Source organism: Pseudophryne corroboree, chromosome 9, assembly GCF_028390025.1.
Source record: "Pseudophryne corroboree isolate aPseCor3 chromosome 9, aPseCor3.hap2, whole genome shotgun sequence".
Taxonomy (NCBI): domain Eukaryota; kingdom Metazoa; phylum Chordata; class Amphibia; order Anura; family Myobatrachidae; genus Pseudophryne; species Pseudophryne corroboree.
Window position 1 is genome coordinate 455787422 of NC_086452.1, and position 20606 is coordinate 455808027.

Consider the following 20606-nt stretch of genomic DNA (forward strand, 5'->3'; position numbering starts at 1 on the left):
AATTCACTATACTGTAAATGTTCTTTCATTACACAAACACAGAGGCAGGTACTTTGTTCCCAATTGTTGACTATGAAAACAAGCTGAAGTTTTGCAAGTCTAATAATTCCCACAAGACAACGGGTTTTTCCCAGTGACATGTGGCAAGGTCTGACAACATCAGGGGTGTAAGATGACCTCATTGGAGGCATGGGTAGTTATAACGAAACCACTGACCGAAAAAGCCCCTAAGTTTCCTCTTCGCTTGTAGAGAGAATTAGTGATAAAGTGTGTCATTTTTAATGTTGTCTACTTGCTAAACCTAGAACGTAAGAACGTACTGCAGGTGTATTGCTTCTAAGACATCCTCCCAATGTAATCCAAGCACCTTATGCCTTATATAGGACACAGGGGTCTAACAATAAACAAACTCAATTTTCCTTTAAAAACATTACTTTTATTCAATGAGTCCTCCCCTCTCACTCCAAATAATATTAATTAAAATATTAAACAATTTATAACAAGCCTCCATACGGGACAGGAGGGGAATACTTACAGCGACGACACTGTACCAAATGAGAGCTGCTCTCACACCCACCCCCAGCCTCTCCCACTCCCCCTAGTGGCAGCAGCACGTGCGTGTCTCGGAAAAGTGCAGCCAAGTGTTATTCACGCGTCTCTCTGCCAGAGAAAGTTGGAAGGTGCAGTAGGACCCCTCTGGCAGACAATGGCTGAACGGCTACCGGAAAATAAAAAAATAATAATTCAAGAAACCACAAAATAAACAAAACTCAAATACTGCTCTCACATTATTTTTTTTATACAAGACGCCACGTTAAGTAGGTGACAGCCCGAGCAGCAAAAGGGGTGGCTGTGAATTATTGACGGAGTCGCTAGTCCTCCCCGTCACCCATGGATCCCCGCAGAGACGTCAGTCGCCCCTCTTCTCTGTGGAGTTATAGTAGAAGGACCACCTACTGTTGCAAGGAATGTGCAGCTGGAGGAGCCTGCGGTGCATTAAATAGCAGATTGATGCGTACAGGCTCTACTCCAGTAAAATAAAAGGTTCCGAAGGAAGAGGCGGCGGAGAGGGGCGACTGGCGTCCACAGATTCAGTGTAAAGGCAGTTAGGATTCCCCTTTAACCCATTTGCCACCTATTGACCTCTTAGCGTCTGTAATGTAATGCAAGGTGCTGAAATGCCCCCTCCCCCGAGGAACAGAAGCAATAAGGCACTTGGTAGAGTGGATGTGTTCTGGGTCAGGAGGGTGGCAGAAGCAGGTCAGAGTGCCTTACGCTACAACACAATGTCCATTTGTACAGTCCAGGCTCCAGGTAACTCCCAGCATGCCTTGCTGCAGTCAGAGCTGTCCCGTAACACAGGCCCTGAAGGCACAGAGACTGGCTCACAGGGAATGGGCGTAGGGAAGGAACGGTATTGCAGCAAATGTCCTTCAGTCATGGGGAGAAATCCAAAATAAACACAAAAATGTCCAAAATTCTTTCATACAATGTAAACCGTACACTCTCACATCCCCCTCCCCACCATGCTCCCCAGTAACTACAAGTTCCAAAGGGGGCAACATTACTTATGTTGGGAGTGGGGTGGTGCAAAATGCCCAGCGTGACCCTCCTGGATTTTAAGGCGTGCGGAGGGTGGGGCACTGTGAATTGGCAGTTACCTAACTGAAACATGGCCTCAAACAGGAACTTCTTGTACCAGTCCCCAGAAATAGCAACCCCCCCCCCCCACAGCCCAAGCAAGATGGGCTCTCCCACTGTCTTTAAGTAGAAGACTGTACCATCCGTGCCCCAGACTCAGGGGTGGGGGAAGAGTCCAGTTATCTCGGAGGTGAGAGCAGTCGCTCCAGGTATCCGGAGAAAGAATCCGAGTGTTTATAAAGAAGCGCGGCCAGCAGGACTAGGAGCAGCGTCCCCAACGTCCGGCCGCGGGTCTTCAGTAACGGGACCACACAGTTGGCCACAGTGGACACAAACACCAGCACCACCGCCATGACCGCCAGAAGTATGTTGATGAGTTTTCCCAGCAGGTTCCTGGCCGTTGCGTTTTCCAGGCCCTCCAGTTGCACCACCTGCTGCTGCTGTTGCTGGAGCTCCATTTTGGAAATCCTGGTCTGACAAGCCTCCAGCGCCTCCTGCAGGAGAGATACGGAACATGGTCACACGCAGCACAGATTACTCATCACCTACACTCGCTAGAAGCCAATATAAGATCGCCAACATGTAATTCAGGCATGTCCAAACTGCGGCCCTCCAGCTGCTGAGAAACTACACATCCCAGCGTGCCCTGACACAGCTTTAGCATTCTCTGACAGCAAAACTGTGTCAGGGCATGCTGGGATATGTAGCTTCACAACAGCTGGAGGGCCACGGTTTGGACATACGTAATCTAATTCCTCCGTGCGACTGAGCCCAAGTCTAGTGATCAGTTTCAGATTCCCCTTAGATCAGAGAAGGGTGTAATTTATATTGTGTGCGCCTGATGTGTACTGCGTCAGTGTGGCGGTTCCCCACCTGGATATCCCGCCCCCTCTCGTAGGACTGATAGGCAATTTTCTCCTCCATACTGGCCAGCTCCTGCTTCAAGTTGAGGATCTCATTCTGATGAAGCTCGGTCAGGTCATTAAGTTGTTCCTCCAGTCTCTCGCACCTGAGGGAGGAGAAGGGGAATAATTATTACATAACAGGAGACGTCTGCTGGCTGTAAATGCAAAACTCTCAGTTAGGAACATTCATGGTGTACTAGACAAAGGTGCTGTAACTCCTAGCAACAGGACACTTGCCTACATATTCTAAACACTACTAGTCAAGCTTCAGAACATCGTGGATAAAGCTGTGACCATGGACTATATACAGCAGACTTCCTGCCAGTAATCCATAGGAGGACACTGCAGGCAGCCTAAACTGGTAACAGAGGACATAACAAATCAAAGAGGCAAAGGGCAATGAATTGGAACTTTTACTAATATATGCGTGAAGTTCTGTGGAAGGTCATTTATATTGTTTTAGTGGTCTTTAAAAGACACAAATAATAATAATAATAATAATAATACAGTTCATTCAATTCTCCTCTAGTACGTTGCATAGAAAATCTTCACGTAACACAGTGTTATGCCCCATTTGACCAGCAGGTGGCACTCCTTGACCACACATCTAAACGGATGAGATCCGGCTATTGAGCATACTAAATATACCAGGTTAGGAATCTAGGTCCGAGCGGCAAAGTGTATTATTACAGACTATAGAACGTGCCTTTTGGGTTTCGAAATAAGGAGTAGCTTGAAAAAGTTTATTTACGTCAGGGATGTTTTCATGTTATTTACATGGTAAACATTTACCATCACACGCGGGTACACAGGAGATAAAAGCTTGGCTCTGGGTTACACAAAAGCAACACTTCAGGGGATTTCCACATCACCCCATACACGGATCAGGGCGTAGCTACCTGTCTGTCTGAGCGTCACCTGTGCACGCCAGGCGGTATAAAGACTGACTGGTCCCTGCATTAAGGTCAGGATCCATAACACCTGCACAGTCTGTATAATATTTCTTAAATTTGGGACAAAATATACTTTACGGTGGCGTTAATGCATAGCGACGGCAGCCGGTGAGGGAGAGAGAGAGGAAAAGTGCCACACACATAAAACACAATACACACAATATAATGCACCGCACATGGAAAGTGATGTCCCAGATTTCACTGGAAACTTTGGGGGTCCCTGAGCCTAGAGAGAGTGTGTGTGAGTGAGTGAGTGAGTGTGTGTGAGAGTGAGTGTGTGGGGAGGGGGGATCCTTCCTTTGTAATATTTATACTTAGCTACATATACACACATTGGTTTTTCACAGCCGAGCTTCCTAGTCCGTATTTTGTGGGGTCCCCACATCCGCTCTCCCCAATCCATCCACTCCCCCCCCCCTCCCTTATTTCCTCCTCACTCCTCTATATATACTTCACCCCCTAACACACCAAATAAACCAGCTACACACCAACACACATTAGCCCTGGGATATCCCTATATACTTTACGACTGGTGGAGGACGAGGACGAGGTCTCCCCCCCCCGCCCCGCCCCAAACACCTAATTGTTTCCTTCACACACACTCGGGCACCGAGAACCTCAGCGTAAACCCTCCCACCGGTCCCTGGATCTAGCAAGATCCAGAGAGGCTCTTCCGACCCTGCCCCATGTGTAGATCTGCTGTTTCTATTACAGGGGGTACTGAATCACCTCCGTAGAAAATGGACGCAAAAAAATGATCTATACAGTGTGTTTAATATATAGTACAGACCGCATTAGTCCGTGTAATCTGTGCACATACTCATTATCCCTGTATATGTCATAGAACACGTCTACTTGTGGCGTTCCTCTAACTGCGTGACACAATGGCTGAGTGCACCGCGTCACTGAACGGGCTCATTTTTCCCAGCAATAGCTAAAGCAAAAAAAATAAAAATCTAAATAAAAAATGATTCCTAATGAAATGCTTAGACCCCCCCCTCCCCTTGTATGGACACTTTTGGTGGGGCTCCTCCTATGGGACCACCGCCATTTGCCGTGCTTGAGAAGGTCCCGGCATGGACATACAGTCATAGTCCTCCCTCCACGGATCACCTTGGGTGCTGCTCGGGTCTCTGGTGCAGCACTGCTAATGTAAGCCGGCAGCTGATTGGAGGACGGGCATTCTGATCCCTTTATTGGCTACACAGAGAGAAAAGAGTGGACAGAGAAGGAGATCTTAGGTATCGGGTCACGGACAGGAGCCAGGTTTATTATGAGAGGAAAGGTTTGAAGCTGAAGTCTGTTCTGAATATAGTGACTGGGCCCCTGTAGTCTATAGAGACAGAGACGTATTAGAAGTGGACGACACATGGTTAACCGGTGGAACGGCCTCCCCCGGCAGAGGCGGCGGGGACTAATACAGCCGGGGAGGTAAAACTTGGGATCAAATAGGGTCTGAGGTTTTTGGAAATAAATATCTGCAGACGAGCAGGGTGTGTAGTTCTTATCTGCATTCTCGGTCACAGAGAACATGATGTGCCAGAGAAGAGAAAGACATTATGTAACAGTAATAACGGGATTAATCACAACATCGGTGTATACAGCCTAATGACAGAAATACACACAGCTGTGTCACCCGCACAGATGGAGGCAATTCCATGTACAGCAGTGGTCACTTACATCAGTAGCGGTTCTTGCCACGGACAAGCAGGCTTTTAGCCCGGGGCACCGCCGCCGTGGCAAGAGCTGCTACTTGATCCCCGCTCCCCTCTCCCTGGCTGCAGCAGACGCCGTGGGCTGTGTGGGCGTCCGCTGCAGCCGCCTCCACTGACAGACACTAGAGGTCATAATTGACCTCTAGTGTCAGTGCGGCGCTGCTATGGGAGAGACGTCATGACATCTCTCCCATAGAGAGGAGCCGGTGGCCGGAGACTGAGGGCAGCGCAGCAGCGGCCCGGAAGCAGGAGCGGGGCTGGTAAGTATTGTGTAGTTGTTTAATTTTTTCTTTATTGTGTGTGTTTGTAAGCGGCGCTACTGGGGCACAACTACTGGGGTCACAACTACTGGGGGGGAGGAGGAAGGGGACAACTGTCCCTGCCCCTATTTTTGGGCGCACCTATTTTACCACAGGAAATTTTCGCCCTGGGCGCAACAAGGTCTAGAACCGGCCCTGACTTACATACAGTGCAAGCAGCCAAACCAGGACTCCGCACACATACTAAAAATAAAGTTTGATACAAGGGTGCACCAGGGGGTGCGGACATGGCTACCACAGAGGGGGTGCACCTATCATATAGGGGTGTACGAGGCACTATGATCTTCTGCCACCAGAAGCCTCACATCGCTACACCGTGCCAATAACATTTATATGCTCAGGGAATGGGCTCACACCATCAGGCGCACATTACCGCTCACAGAACTTTACATTCGCATTTGAAGTTGTTACTATCTCATGTACGCTTCTCAACACACAGGGGGTCCACGAGCACGCCGAAGTAGATTAAGTGGCGTTTGGAGATAAAAAAAAAAAACAAATACAAATAGGCGTTTTGCTGACACTAAAAAAAAAAAAAAAAAAAACCTCACCTATAAACACATGATTTTTTTTTTAGCAGTCTATAGTTAGTTTGCTGCTTCCTCGCTAGGCAGCACAGTGGCAGAGTGGTTAGCACTTCTACCTCAAAGCACTGAGGTAATGAGTTCAATTTCCAACCAAGGCCCTATCTGTTTGGAGTGTGTCTGTCCTCCCTGTGTTTGCATGCATTCCTCCCACACTCCATAGCAGCAGGTTACCAGCATTCTGACAAAACGTAATTCTTATGTGTATGTGCACTTATCTATAATGGAATGAACGACTGTAAGCTCCTACGGCACAGGGACCGATATCAATTGCAAATATTCTCTGACCACCAATGCTTCCTCACATCATGTCACTACCCCTGTCACATGCAGCCCTGTCCTCACTGACACATCACTCATCTCCTGATATACTCTGTGCTGCTGGGGACCCTGCTCCTCCCACTATATAACTCTCAGTCTGTGGCTTCCTGCTGCCTCCATTCCCCCTTCTCACATCATGTCACTGCACCTGTCACATGCAGCCCTGTCCTCACTGACACATCACTCATCTCCTGATATACTCTGTGCTGCTGGGGACCCTGCTCCTCCCACTATATAACTCTCAGTCTGTGGCTTCCTGCTGCCTCCATTCCCCTCCTCACATGTCACTGCACCTGTCACATGCAGCCCTGTCCTCACTGACACACCACTCATCTCCTGATATACTCTGTGCTGCTGGGGACCCTGCTACTTCCACTATATAACTCTCAGTCTGTGGCTTCCTGCTGCCTCCATTCCCCTCCTCACATCACGTCACTGCCCCTCAGACAGCCATGTCCCCACAAATAAATATAACCATACCAATAGGTCACTTCTCCCAGAAAGGTCAGTAATGATTCGCTGCTGTGACTTTCTGATGATCTGATTGGCTACAGGTTGTTCCACCCCCTGACAGATCATCTCTTACCTGTACCGCTCCTCCTGCAGTGACTGGAGAATGAAGGAGTAGTCACTCTGATAACGAGTCCTCAGTCCTTCTAATGAGTCTTCCAGCTGACTCTGGGCTTCCCGCATTTCCTGGATCTCATGAATCACCATTTCGAACCCCATCAATCCTTGCACGTCCAAGGTGTTTGTTCGTGAGCTTCCGCCCCCTCCACCAGCTGGCCCCCCACTGGTGCTGTTCGCGCCCAGTGACCCAGACGTAGCACTGGAACAGTCTTCCTCACTTCCATATTTAGGACTGGCTTGGAGCATGTTAACGAGACTCTTCCCATGTATTACTTCCTCTCCCTGGGTGGAAGACAGACCTGAGGGATCATCCAGGGATGAAATATTGTCACTGCTACCAAAGCGGTTACGTAACAAGGACGCAATCTCCCGGGGTTTAGACACAACGGCCCCCGCTGCCGAGTGAGTGGCCTGTGAGAAACTGGACAACCCTCCCCTAACACTGTCCACTACCCCCTCGCTGAAACCCGTCACTCGAGCCCCCACGTCCTTCAGTCCCTGGTGCATGTCCCGTAAGACATCCTTGGGTTGTCGTGCGATTCCGTTCTGCTCCACCTCGCGCAGCTTGCGGTGATAGTGCTCCAACTTCTTCTGCAGATGGAGGATGTTCTGTGAAGACTTCTGGTTCTTCTTTTCAAACACCTGAGGAACAGAGGGAAGCCATGTGGTTAGTGCTGCATGTCAACCATCTGCTGGGGCTACGCAGTCCGTCACCACCCCCCTCCCCCACTGCTAGGGCTACGCAGTCCACCGCCACCTGTGCTAGGGGGGAGCAGTCTGCTCTCCCCCACTGCTAGTGCTACGCAGTGCGCCACCACCCCTGCTAGAGGGGGAGCGGTCTGCCCTCCCCCACTGCTAGGGCTACGCAGTCCACCGCCACCCCTGCTAGGGCTACGCGATCTGCAGCCGCCTGTGCTAGTGGGGAGCAGTCTGCCCTCCCCCACTGCTAGGGCTACGCAGACCGCCGCCACCTCTGCTAGGGGGGGGTGGGGGGGGGGGGCAGTCTACCCTGCTCCACTGCCGGGGCTACGCAGTCTGCCTGACGCCACCTGTGCTAGGGGGGAGCAGTCTGCCTGACGCCACCTGTGCTAGGGGGGAGCAGTCCGCCGCCACCTGTGATAGGGTTGCGCATCACCTGTGCGGTTACTATTTATCTTACAAGTAATTTTATTAACACATTCAACCTCACACATCTGAAGGCAGTGTATATGGACCCCACTGAAACCGTAAGTTGTGGGTATAAAAGTACTAAAAAAGTGCATTGGAAATGGGGACTATTTCACAGTACAGGTTGAGTATCCCTTATCCAAAATGCTTGGGACCAGAGGTATTTTGGATATGGGATTTTTCCGTATTTTGGAATAATTGCATACCATAATGAGATATCATGGTGATGGGACCTAAGTCTAAGCACAGAATGCATTTATGTTACATATACACCTTATACACACAGCCTGAAGGTCATTTAATACAATATTTTTAATAACTTTGTTTAACACACAAAGTTTGTGTACATTGAGCCATCAAAAAACAAAGGTTTCTCTGACGTCCTAGTGGATGCTGGGAACTCCGTAAGGACCATGGGGAATAGCGGCTCCGCAGGAGACTGGGCACAACTAAAAGAAAGCTTTTAGACTACCTGGTGTGCACTGGCTCCTCCCACTATGACCCTCCTCCAAGCCTCAGTTAGATTTCTGTGCCCGGCCGAGCTGGATGCACACTAGGGGCTCTCCTGAGCTCCTAGAAAGAAAGTTTATTTTAGGTTTTTTATTTTACAGTGAGACCTGCTGGCAACAGGCTCACTGCATCGAGGGACTAAGGGGAGAAGAAGCGAACCTACCTGCTTGCAGCTAGCTTGGGCTTCTTAGGCTACTGGACACCATTAGCTCCAGAGGGATCGACCGCATGGAACTGGCCTTGGTGTTCGTTCCCGGAGCCGCGCCGCCGTCCCCCTTACAGAGCCAGAAGCAAGAAGAGGTCCGGAAAATCGGCGGCAGAAGACTTCGGTCTTCACCAAGGTAGCGCACAGTACTGCAGCTGTGCGCCATTGCTCCTCATGCACACTTCACACTCCGGTCACTGAGGGTGCAGGGCGCTGGGGGGGGCGCCCTGAGCAGCAATAAAAACACCTTGGCTGGCAAATATATCACAATATATAGCCCCAGAGGCTATATATGTGATAAATACCCCTGCCAGAATCCATAAAAAAGCGGGAGAAAAGTCCGCGAAAAAGGGGCGGAGCTATCTCCCTCAGCACACTGGCGCCATTTTCTCTTCACAGTGCAGCTGGAAGACAGCTCCCCAGGCTCTCCCCTGTAGTTTGCAGGCTCAAAGGGTTAAAAAGAGAGGGGGGGCACAAAATTTAGGCGCAATATTGTATATACAAGCAGCTATTGGGAAAAATTCACTCAATATAGTGTTAATCCCTAAATTATATAGCGCTCTGGTGTGTGCTGGCATACTCTCTCTCTGTCTCCCCAAAGGGCTTTTGTGGGGTCCTGTCCTCAGACAGAGCATTCCCTGTGTGTGTGCGGTGTGTCGGTACGGCTGTGTCGACACGTTTGATGAGGAGGCTTATGTGATGGCAGAGCAGATGCCGATAAATGTGATGTCGCCCCCTGTGGGGCCGACACCAGAGTGGATGGATAGGTGGAAGGTATAAACCGACAGTGTCAACTCCTTACATAAAAGGCTGGATGACGTAACAGCTATGGGACAGCCGGCTTCTCAGCCCGCACCTGCCCAGGCGTCTCAAAGGCCATCAGGGGCTCAAAAACGCCCGCTCCCTCAGATGGCAGACACAGATGTCGACACGGAGTCTGACTCCAGTGTCGACGAGGTTGAGACATATACACAATCCACTAGAAACATCCGTTACATGATCCCGGCAATAAAAAATGTGTTACACATTTCTGACATTAACCCAAGTACCACTAAAAAAGGGTTTTATGTTTGGGGAGAAAAAGCAGGCAGTGTTTTGTTCCCCCATCAAATGAGTGAATGAAGTGTGAAATAGCGTGGGTTCCCCCGATAAGAAACTGGTAATTTTTAAAAAGTTACTGATGGCGTACCCTTTCCCGCCAGAGGATAAGTTACGCTGGGAGATATCCCCTAGGGTGGATAAGGCGCTCACACGTTTGTCAAAAAAGGTGGCACTGCCGTCTTAGGATACGGCCACTTTGAAGGTACCTGCTGATAAAAAGCAGGAGGCTATCCTGAAGTCTGTATTTACACACTCAGGTACTAGACTGAGACCTGCAGATAGTGCTGCTGCAGCGTGGTCTGTAACCCTGTCAAACAGGGATACTATTTTGCGAACATAAGACGTCGTCTTATATATGAGGGATGCACAGAGGGATATTTGGCCGGCTGGCATCCAGAATTAATGCAATGTCCATTCTGTCAGGAGGGTATTAGAGACCCGACACTGGACAGGTGATGCTGACTTTAAAAAGGCACATAGAGCCTTATAAGGGTGAGGAATTGTTTGGGGATGGTCTCTGGGACCTCGTATCCACAGCAACAGCTGGGAAGAAAAATTTTTACCTCAGGATTCCTCACAGCCTAAGAAAGCACTGTATTATCAGGTACAGTCCTTTCGGCTTCAGAAAAGCAAGCGGGTAAAAGGCGCTTCCTTTCTGCACAGAGACGAGGGAAGAGGGAAAAAGCTGCACCAGTCAGCCAGTTCCCAGAATCAAAATTCTTCCCCCGCTTCCTCTGAGTCCACCGCATGACGCGGGGGCTCCACAGTCATAGCCAGGTACGGTAGGGGGCCGCCTCAAACATTTCAGCGATCAGTGGGCTCGCTCACAGGTGGATCCCTGGATCCTTCAAGTAGTATCTCAGGGGTACAAGCTGGAATTCGAGGCGTCTCCCCCCCGCCGTTTTCCTCAAATCTGCCTTGCCGACAACTCCCTCAGACAGGGAGGCTGTGCTAGAGGCAATTCACAAGCGGTATTCCCAGCAGGTGATAGTCAAGGTGCCCCTACTTCAACAAGGACGGGGTTACTATTCCACACTGTTTGTGGTACCGAAACCGGACGGTTCGGTGAGACCCATTTTAAAATTTGAAATCCTTGAACACATACATAAAAAAATTCAAGTTCAAGATGGAATCGCTCAGGGCGGTTATTGCAAGCCTGGAGGAGGGGGATTACATGGTATCCCTGGACATCAAGGAGGCTTACCTACATGTTCCCATTTACCATCCTCACCAGGAGTACCTCAGATTTGTGGTACAGGATTGCCATTATCAATTCCAGACACTGCCGTTTGGACTGTCCACGGCACCGAGGGTCTTTACCGAGGTAATGGCAGAAATGATGATACTCCTTCGAAAAAAGGGAGTTTTAATTATCCCGTACTTGGACGATCTCCTTATAAAGGCGAGGTCCAAGGAGCAGTTGTTGGTCGGAGTAGCACTATCTCGGGAAGTGCTACAACAGCACGGATGGATTCTATACATTCCAAAGTCACAGCTGGTTCCTACCACACGCCTACTGTTCCTGGGGATGGTTCTGGACAGAACAGAAAAAAGTGTTTCTCCCGCAGGAGAAAGCCAAGGAGCTGTCATCTCTAGTCAGAGACCTCCTGAAACCAAAACAGGTATCGGTGCATCACTGCACACGAGTCCTGGGAAAAATGGTAGCTTCTTACGAAGCAAAATTCCATTCGGCAGGTTCCATGCAAGAACCTTTCAGTGGGACCTCTAGGACAAGTGGTCGGGATCGCATCTTCAGATGCATCGGCTGATAACCCTGTCTCCAAGGACCAGGGTATCTCTACTGTGGTGGCTGCAGAGTGCTCATCTTCAAGAGGGCCGCAGATTCGGCATACAGGACTGGGTCCTGGTAACCACGGATGCCAGCCTTCGAGGCTGGGGGGCAGTCACACAGGGAAGAAATTTCCAAGGACTTTGGTCAAGTCAGGAGTCGTCCCTACACATAAATATTCTGGAACTGAGGGCCATTTACAATGCCCTAAGTCTGGCAAGGCCTCTGCTTCAAAACCAGCCGGTACTGATCCAATCAGACAACATCACGGCAGTCACCCATGTAAAGACAGGGCGGCACAAGAAGCAGGATGGCGATGGCAGAAGCCACAAGGATTCTCCGATGGGCGGAAAATCACGTCTTAGCACTGTCAGCAGTGTTCATTCCGGGAGTGGACAACTGGGAAGCAGACTTCCTCAGCAGACACGACCTACACCCGGGAGAATGGGGACTTCATCCAGAAGTCTTCCAACTGTTGGTAAACCGTTGGGAAAGGCCACAGGTGGACATGATGGCGTCCCGCCTAAACAAAAAACTAGATATTGCGCCAGGTCAAGGGACCCTCAGGCAATAGCTGTGGACGCTCTAGTGACACCGTGGGTGTACCAGTCGGTTTATGTATTCCCTCCTCTGCCTCTCATACCAAAGGTACTGATAATAATAAGAAAACGAGGAGTAAGAACGATACTCGTGGTTCCGGATGGGCCAAGAAGAGCTTGGTACCCAGAACTTCAAGAAATGATATCAGAGGACCCATGGCCTCTACCGCTCAGACAGGATCTGCTACAGCAGGGGCCCTGTCTGTTCCGAGACTTACTGCGGCTGCGTTTGACGGCATGGCGGTTGAATTCCGGATCCTAAAGAAAAGGGCATTCCGGAGGAAGTCATTCCTACGCTGATAAAAGCCAGGAAAGAAGTAACTGCAAACCATTATCACCGTATTTGGCGAAAATATGTTGCGTGGTGTGAGGCCAGGAAGGCCCCAACAGAGGAATTTCAGCTGGGTCGTTTTCTGCACTTCCTACAGTCAGGAGTGACTATGGGCCTAAACTTGGGTTCCATTAAGGTCCAGATTTTGGCTCTGTCGATTTTCTTCCAGAAAGAACTGGCTTCACTGCCTGGAGTTCAGACATTTGTAAAGGGAGTGCTACATATTCAGCCCCCTTTTGTGCCTCCTGTGGCACCTTGGGATCTCAACGTGGTGTGAGTTTCCTAAAATCACATTGGTTTGAGCCACTTAAAACTGTGGATTTGAAATATCTCACGTGGAAAGTGGTAATGTTATTGGCCTTGGCTTCGGCCAGGCGTGTGTCAGAATTGGCGGCTTTGTCATGTAAAAGCCCTTATCTGATTTTCCATATGGATAGGGCAGAATTGAGGACTCGTCCCCAGTTTCTCCCTAAGGTGGTATCAGCTTTTCACTTGAACCAACCTATTGTAGTGCCTGCGGCTACTAGGGACTTGGAAGATTCCAAGTTACTGGACGTAGCACAATTCAGCTGGAGCATTCTGCGGCTGGATTGCCGCATCCTAAATCAGTAAAAGCCCATACCACGAGGAAAGTGGGCTCATCTTGGGCGGCTGCCCGAGGGGTCTCGGCTTTACAACTTTGCAGAGCTGCAACTTGGTCAGGGGCAAACACGTTTGCAAAATTCTACAAATTTGATACCCTGGCTGAGGAGGACCTTGAGTTCTCTCATTCGGTGCTGCAGAGTCATCCGCACTCTCCCGCCCGTTTGGGAGCTTTGGTATAATCCCCAGGGTCCTTACGGAGTTCCCAGCATCCACTAGGACGTCAGTGAAAATAAGATTTTACTCACCGGTAAATCTATTTCTCGTAGTCCGTAGTGGATGCTGGGCGCCCATCCCAAGTGCGGATTGTCTGCAATACTTGTATGTAGTTATTGCCTAACTAAGGGTTATTGTTGAGCCATCTGTTGAGAGGCTCAGTTATATTTCATACTGTTAACTGGGTATAGTATCACAAGTTATACGGTGTGATTGGTGTGGCTGGTATGAGTCTTACCCGGGATTCAAAATCCTTCCTTATTGTGTCAGCTCTTCCGGGCACAGTATCCTGAGGCTTGGAGGAGGGTCATAGTGGGAGGAGCCAGTGCACACCAGGTAGTCTAAAAGCTTTCTTTTAGTTGTGCCCAGTCTCCTGCGGAGCCGCTATTCCCCATGGTCCTTACGGAGTTCCCAGCATCCACTACGGACTACGAGAAATAGATTTACCGGTGAGTAAAATCTTATTTTCACTATCTCACTCTCACTCAAAAAAGTCTGTATTTCGGAATATTCCGTATTTCGGAATATTTGTATATGGGATACTCAACCTGTATATACAAGACCAACTTTTACTTTTAGAAAAGAAAACAGGACTGCCACGGGCAGCTGCCTACACATCACTAGGAGGGGTAATAACAGTCACCCCACAGAAGGCAATTAGTCATTAATGCCATGGATCAGACATTGAAATTCAGGTATTGCTGTTAAACATTAAAATAAAATCCGAAAGCAAAATATACTGCATATTAGAAGGGAGTGTTTGCATCACCATAAAATACTATTCTGCAGTGGCTGGGCTGCCGTCTGCCCAAGGCCTCTGGGCCACTAAAGGGGGGGGGGGGGGGGGGGGGGGGGTCATACAATTGCTGGGCCATTAGCACAAACACTTTGTGACCCAGTACATCATCTCCTATATAATAGCCCTGTGATTCTGTGCCTGGCCCTCTAACGCTGGGCGTGGCTAGGAGCTCTCATTGGGTTAGTGGCAGGTCTATCACACCCAGTCCACACCTGATTGGGTGAGAAACGCCCTCCCACACAGGTTACATCCAATGGGAGGCTCTGCCCTTTGCCTGCTGTGTTTTCACAGAGCAGGATTAGCAATTGGACTGCTGGAGCTGCAGCTCCAGGCCCACACCCCAAAATAGTCCCCACTGCATCTGCAGCATCACACCCTCCAACAATTTACACAAACACTGATACACATGCACAAAAGGGGCGTGGCCACGGGTACAGCGCCGTGACCACGCCCCCTTTCCTATACTTTCAATGGAAGCTTGGAGAGTCAAAAAACGGTACAGACCATAAAAAAAAGGGACTGTACCTGCCAGAAAGGTGCAGCTGGAGGGTATGCCACTGCATCTGCAGCAAGTCTCTGTGCTGTAGATAGGGAAAACATCCTTTTACTGCAGCGTCCTATGGGGGTCATTCCAAGTTGATCGCTAGCTGCATTCGTTCGCTGTGCAGCAATCAGGCAAAAACTCTGCACTTCTGCGCATGCGTATGCAGCGCAATGCGCACGTGCGGCATACTATTACAACGAACGATGTAGTTTTACACAGGGTCTAGCGATACTTTTCAGTCGCACAGGCAGCCGCAGAGTGATTGACAGGAAGAGGGCGTTTCGGGTGTCAACTGACCGTTTTCAGGGAGTGTTCGGAAAAACGCAGGCGTGGCTGGGCGAACGCAGGGCGTGTTCATGACGTCAAATCAGGAACTGAATGGTCTGAAGTGATCGCAAGCGCCGAGTAGGTCTGAAGCTACTCTGAAACTGCACAAAATATTTTTGGACCCGCTCTCCGATCCTTTCGTTCGCACTTCTGCTAAGCTAAAATACACTCCCAGTGGGCGGCGGCATAGCGTTTGCACGGCTGCTAAAAACTGCTAGCAAACGATCAACTCGGAATGACCACCAATGTCCTGCTGCCAGTCCACCTGCCCCCTCCGGCAGGAACAATCCCCACTCCCTAGCCGCGCCGCAGGTGGAAAAAAAGCTGCTGCAGCCACCGACATAGATGTGTATGAAAGCGGCGCAGCGGAAGGCTTTCATAGCCCTCCCTGCACCGCATACTCTCTGAGCCCCGGAGCCTCCTCTGCGTGTGATGTCACAGAAGTGCCTCCCCGCCACAGCCGCGCCCAGATCCCCAGAGGCCCCGACTCCGCAACACAGCACCTGGGCTGCCGGCCTGGAAGCCCCGAGATGGTTAATGTAGCGGATAGAGGGGGTGATATCGCGGAGGGTAATGTCTGGACGCTGAATCAATGTAAAAGGTGACAGTGCAGCGCAGTACAGTGGGTGTGCAGTCAGGGCCGTTGCTAGAGTGTTCAGCGCCCCCCTGCAAACTATACATTTTCACCCTCGCATACTTTACAAACGCACAGCGCACATAATGACCCCTGTAGTAGAGACACTTACACATGTAACGCCCCCTTAACCAGTGACGCTTACACATGTCACGCCCCCCCCCCCTGTACCAGTGACGCTTACACACGTAACGCCCCCTGTACCAGTGCCGCTTACACACATAATGCCCCCTGTACCAGTGCCGCTTAGACACGTAATGCCTCCTTTACCAGTGACGCTTACACACGTAATGCCCCCTCTACCAGTACCGCTTACACACATAACGCCCCCTGTACCAGTGACGCTTACACACGTAATGCCCCCTCTACCAGTGACGCTTACACACGTAACGCCCCCTGTACCAGTGACGCTTACACACGTAACGCCCCCTGTACCAGTGACGCTTACACACATTATGCAGACAGTCACACATACACACACCAGACACATATATATACAAACACACACACACACACACACACACACACACTGCACAGCACTCTCGCCTTTTATATTGATTCAGGCAGTCAGTCAGTTTTGCCAGCCAGTCTCTATTGTTATCACCAGTGTCCCAACGCGCCGCATTACGGTGAAGTAGACGCACTACATAAACTACAGCTCCCAGCAGCCCTTAGCGCCGAAGCATTCCGCCCCTTTGGGCTGCTGGGAGCTGTAGTTTATTGCGTACATCTTCTTCCCTGTAATGCGGCGCGTTGGGACACCTGCGCAAACAATAGTGACTGCCTGCTGTGCGAGTCTCCGGGAGAGCCACTGCCAAAGGGAGGACAGCAGCTTAGCTGCTGACAGGAGGAGAAGCATTACCCGCCCCTCCCCCACTCACAGTACCTCCGAGCCCCATCCGCGGCACCCCCACACTCCCCCTCCAGCACCTGCGATAGCTCCGGACCCCCTCCCCCACCCGCAGCGACCCCGTACCTCCCGCCGCACCCACCCCTCCCCCACCTGGGGCAACCCCGCAACTGCTCCTCCCCCACCCGAAGCGGCTCCGGACCACCACCCGCAGCACCCACGCACCCTCCCCCACAACCGCCCCTCCCGTGGCACCCCAGGATCCCATCCGCCTCTTCCCCGCACCCGCCACTTCCCCAACCAAAGCACTTACTAGGTGATTCATCAGGCCCTGCGTGCGCTGTTCACGCCGTTGCAAGGGGCTACGACCCCTTAACCATTGCACGCCCTTTGTCCGTGCAATATTTAACCACTCACACAATTATGATTGGATGTAATACTCCATATAATAAAAATATTCCATGCCACAAGGGTGTGCAAGGGTTAAGGGGGCGTAGCCCCTTACGACGGTGTGAAGAGTGCCCGTAGGGCGCGATAAATCACCTAGTTTATTTATAACTAACTAACTTACTGGTCTCCTTATGTGTCTAATAAGAATAAATACTGAGCCAGGTGCCATAGAACTACAAGTTCCAGCAGGCCCTGCCAGCATTAATATTAACAGAATCTGCCTATTGGGTGGCGATGGGTCAGAACATTGAGATTACATTCCGCCAGGTGCCCCCAGGGGCTTGGCTCCTGCACCCAATGTCTAACGCCTCTACCACAGCTCATTACACGCCTGCTACATGTATGTCGGCACAGCTTTTGCCGGTGGTGTATGTAAGTGCAATTTGGTGGAGTGGAACACAAAACAGGAGCACCTGTGACTACGTGACGGCGAGCGCCGGGCGGGCTGCGGCCTCCGCTCCCCCGCCAGACCTCTTACCTGCTTGATGCGTGCGCCCTGCTGCCTGTCCGCGTTGTTCGCCAGCTTCAGATACTCGGCCACGTTGTCGTCCCTGGCGGTTTGCTCGATCTTTATTTGCTCGGTCAGTTTGAGGATTTTCTGTTGCAGCTGCAGGATGGCCGCCTTGGTGCGCTGCGGGTCAAGCGTCCCGTCCGTGTCCGTGGCCAGCATGCCGTCCGCCCCCGAGGACACCATGCTGGATGCCTGAGAGAGGCCGCCCCCTTCCAACCGATCGATCTGCGGGAGACAAAGAGATCGCCATACATTACATACGTGTAGCGCTGGAGGCTGGGCATTACTGTGTACATGGTAAGAGCCGTTACCCTGTGTATACAGCACCGCCGATACATACATGTGGAAGCTTCCCGTGCTGATGGAACTACAAGCCTCAGCAAACGGTGCTAGCTTGTGGCCGAGGGCCATGCTGGTGCTTGTAGTTACACAGGAACTTGTTCCCTACCTATGTCTGGGATCATGCGGTTCCTACAATCTCCAGATACCGCACCTCCGGCAAGTTTAGGGAATGATTACTGTAATTAGCTATTAAAAGCCCCCCCCCGTCCCTATCCCTCTTGTATATGCAGCTGTCACTCATTGGGGAACCAAGGGAGATTCCATGGCAGTGACAGCGCTCCAGGAGAGACGGGGTTAAACATCCGTAATACAGCTCAGTAATTGCATTAGGGAAGGGTGGGATTTCTTGTCACAGCGCTCCCCCCCCCCCATCATCCTCATCCGCCCATCACAGATAAATCCCTAAATCCATGCAGTGGTCAGTGGTCAGGAGGTTGCAGAATGGATTAGAGGTACCAGGCCTTCCGTCCCTGCCAGACAATGAGCCATTCTTAGTGGTCAGAAGAGGCCCTGTACGAGCCCCCATAGCAGCTGGCCCGGAGAGAGGGGGTGGGGGGAGGGGGGGGGCTCACTGTAATTTCTCTTAACTATTCACCTGCTGTGGATCTGACACTTCATGCCCCTATATAGCTATATACAGTGCTCACTATATGTGGTCATCGCCTTTCCTGATTACATGATATTCGGGGCTTGTAACCACAGAATTATGTATATAAGTATTTATATACAGACACGATTGTACTTGTAAACCCACATATACCTCTAGTGTCTCCATTTATTGCCCAGATCTCCCCTCTGCAATTACAGCTAGATAAGAGATCACATCATGCTGTACAGGACAGTGCATTACTGCAGGCACAGCCAGGTGAGGTCGGGTCAGAGGCAGGTGCTCTGTGACCCCTGACCGGTCACTGGGCGCTCTCTGTCCTCCTCTATGCAGAGCAGTAACACATCGCTCTGCGTCCGCAACAAACACCGAAATTCACTAAACGTTGTGAGGCGATCTCCTACGATGGTATATGGTACAGCAGAGACCCCGGTCCCTAGGCACACTCGCTGCATACAGACCACAGTCCCTGCGCACACTCGCTGCATACAGACCCCAGTCCCTGCGCACACTCGCTGCATACAGACCCCAGTCCCTGCGCACACTCGCTGCATACAGACCACAGTCCCTGCGCACACTCACTGCATACAGACCACAGTCCCTGCGCACACTCACTGCATACAGACCCCAGTCCCTGCGCACACTGACTGCATACAGTCCCCAGTCCCTGCGCACACTGACTGCATACAGTCCCCAGTACCTGCGCCCACTCGCTGCATACAGACACCAGTCCCTGCGCACACTCACTGCATACAGACCACAGTCCCTGCGCACACTCGCTGCATACAGACCCCAGTCCCTGCGCACACTCGCTGCATACAGACCCCAGTCCCTGCGCACACTCACTGCCTACAGACCCCAGTCCCTGCGCACACTGACTGCATACAGTCCCCAGTCCCTGCGCACACTCGCTGCCTACAGTCCCCAGTCCCTGCGCACACTGACTGCATACGGACCCCAGTCCCTGCGCACACTCGCTGCATACGGACCCCAGTCCCTGCGCACACTCGCTGCATACAGACCCCAGTCCCTGCGCACACTCGCTGCATACAGACCCCAGTCCCTGCGCACACTCGCTGCATACAGACCACAGTCCCTGCGCACACTCACTGCATACAGACCCCAGTCCCTGCGCACACTCGCTGCCTACAGACCCCAGTCCCTGCGCACACTCGCTGCCTACAGACCCCAGTCCCTGCGCACACTCGCTGCCTACAGACCCCAGTCCCTGCGCACACTCGCTGCCTACAGACCCCAGTCCCTGCGCACACTGACTGCATACAGTCCCCAGTCCCTGCGCACACTCGCTGCATACAGACCCCAGTCCCTGCGCACACTCGCTGCCTACAGACCCCAGTCCCTGCGCACACTCGCTGCATACAGACCCCAGTCCCTGCGCACACTCGCTGCATACAGACCCTAGTCCCTGCGCACACTCGCTGCATACAGACCCCAGTCCCTGCGCACACTCGCTGCATACAGACCCCAGTCCCTGCGCACACTCGCTGCCTACAGACCCCAGTCCCTGCGCACACTCGCTGCCTACAGACCCCAGTCCCTGCGCACACTCGCTGCATACAGACCCCAGTCCCTGCGCACACTGACTGCATACAGTCCCCAGTCCCTGCGCACACTCACTGCATACAGACCACAGTCCCTGCGCACACTCACTGCATACAGACCACAGTCCCTGCGCACACTCGCTGCATACAGACCACAGTCCCTGCGCACACTCGCTGCCTACAGACCCCAGTCCCTGCGCACACTCGCTGCCTACAGACCCCAGTCCCTGCGCACACTCGCTGCCTACAGACCCCAGTCCCTGCGCACACTCGCTGCCTACAGACCCCAGTCCCTGCGCACACTGACTGCCTACAGACCCCAGTCCCTGCGCACACTGACTGCATACAGAC

The 20606-nt window shown here is 51.6% G+C and overlaps 1 protein-coding gene across 6 annotated transcripts in view; it reads right to left on the minus strand.

Moving 5' to 3' along the window:
- Nucleotides 1-414: 414 nt before the first annotated feature.
- TMCC1 (transmembrane and coiled-coil domain family 1) overlaps nt 415-20606 on the minus strand; it is a 139315-nt gene continuing 119123 nt past the window's right edge. For all 6 annotated transcript variants that reach the window (XM_063941226.1, XM_063941231.1, XM_063941228.1 and 3 more), the window contains 4 exons: nt 17712-17969; nt 7026-7711; nt 2515-2650; nt 415-2135 (listed from right to left, as the gene is read on the minus strand). In XM_063941226.1, coding sequence (XP_063797296.1) covers nt 1821-2135; nt 2515-2650; nt 7026-7711; nt 17712-17969 — 1395 coding nt within the window. In that variant the 3' untranslated portion in view covers nt 415-1820. The remainder of the gene's footprint in view (nt 2136-2514; nt 2651-7025; nt 7712-17711; nt 17970-20606) is intronic.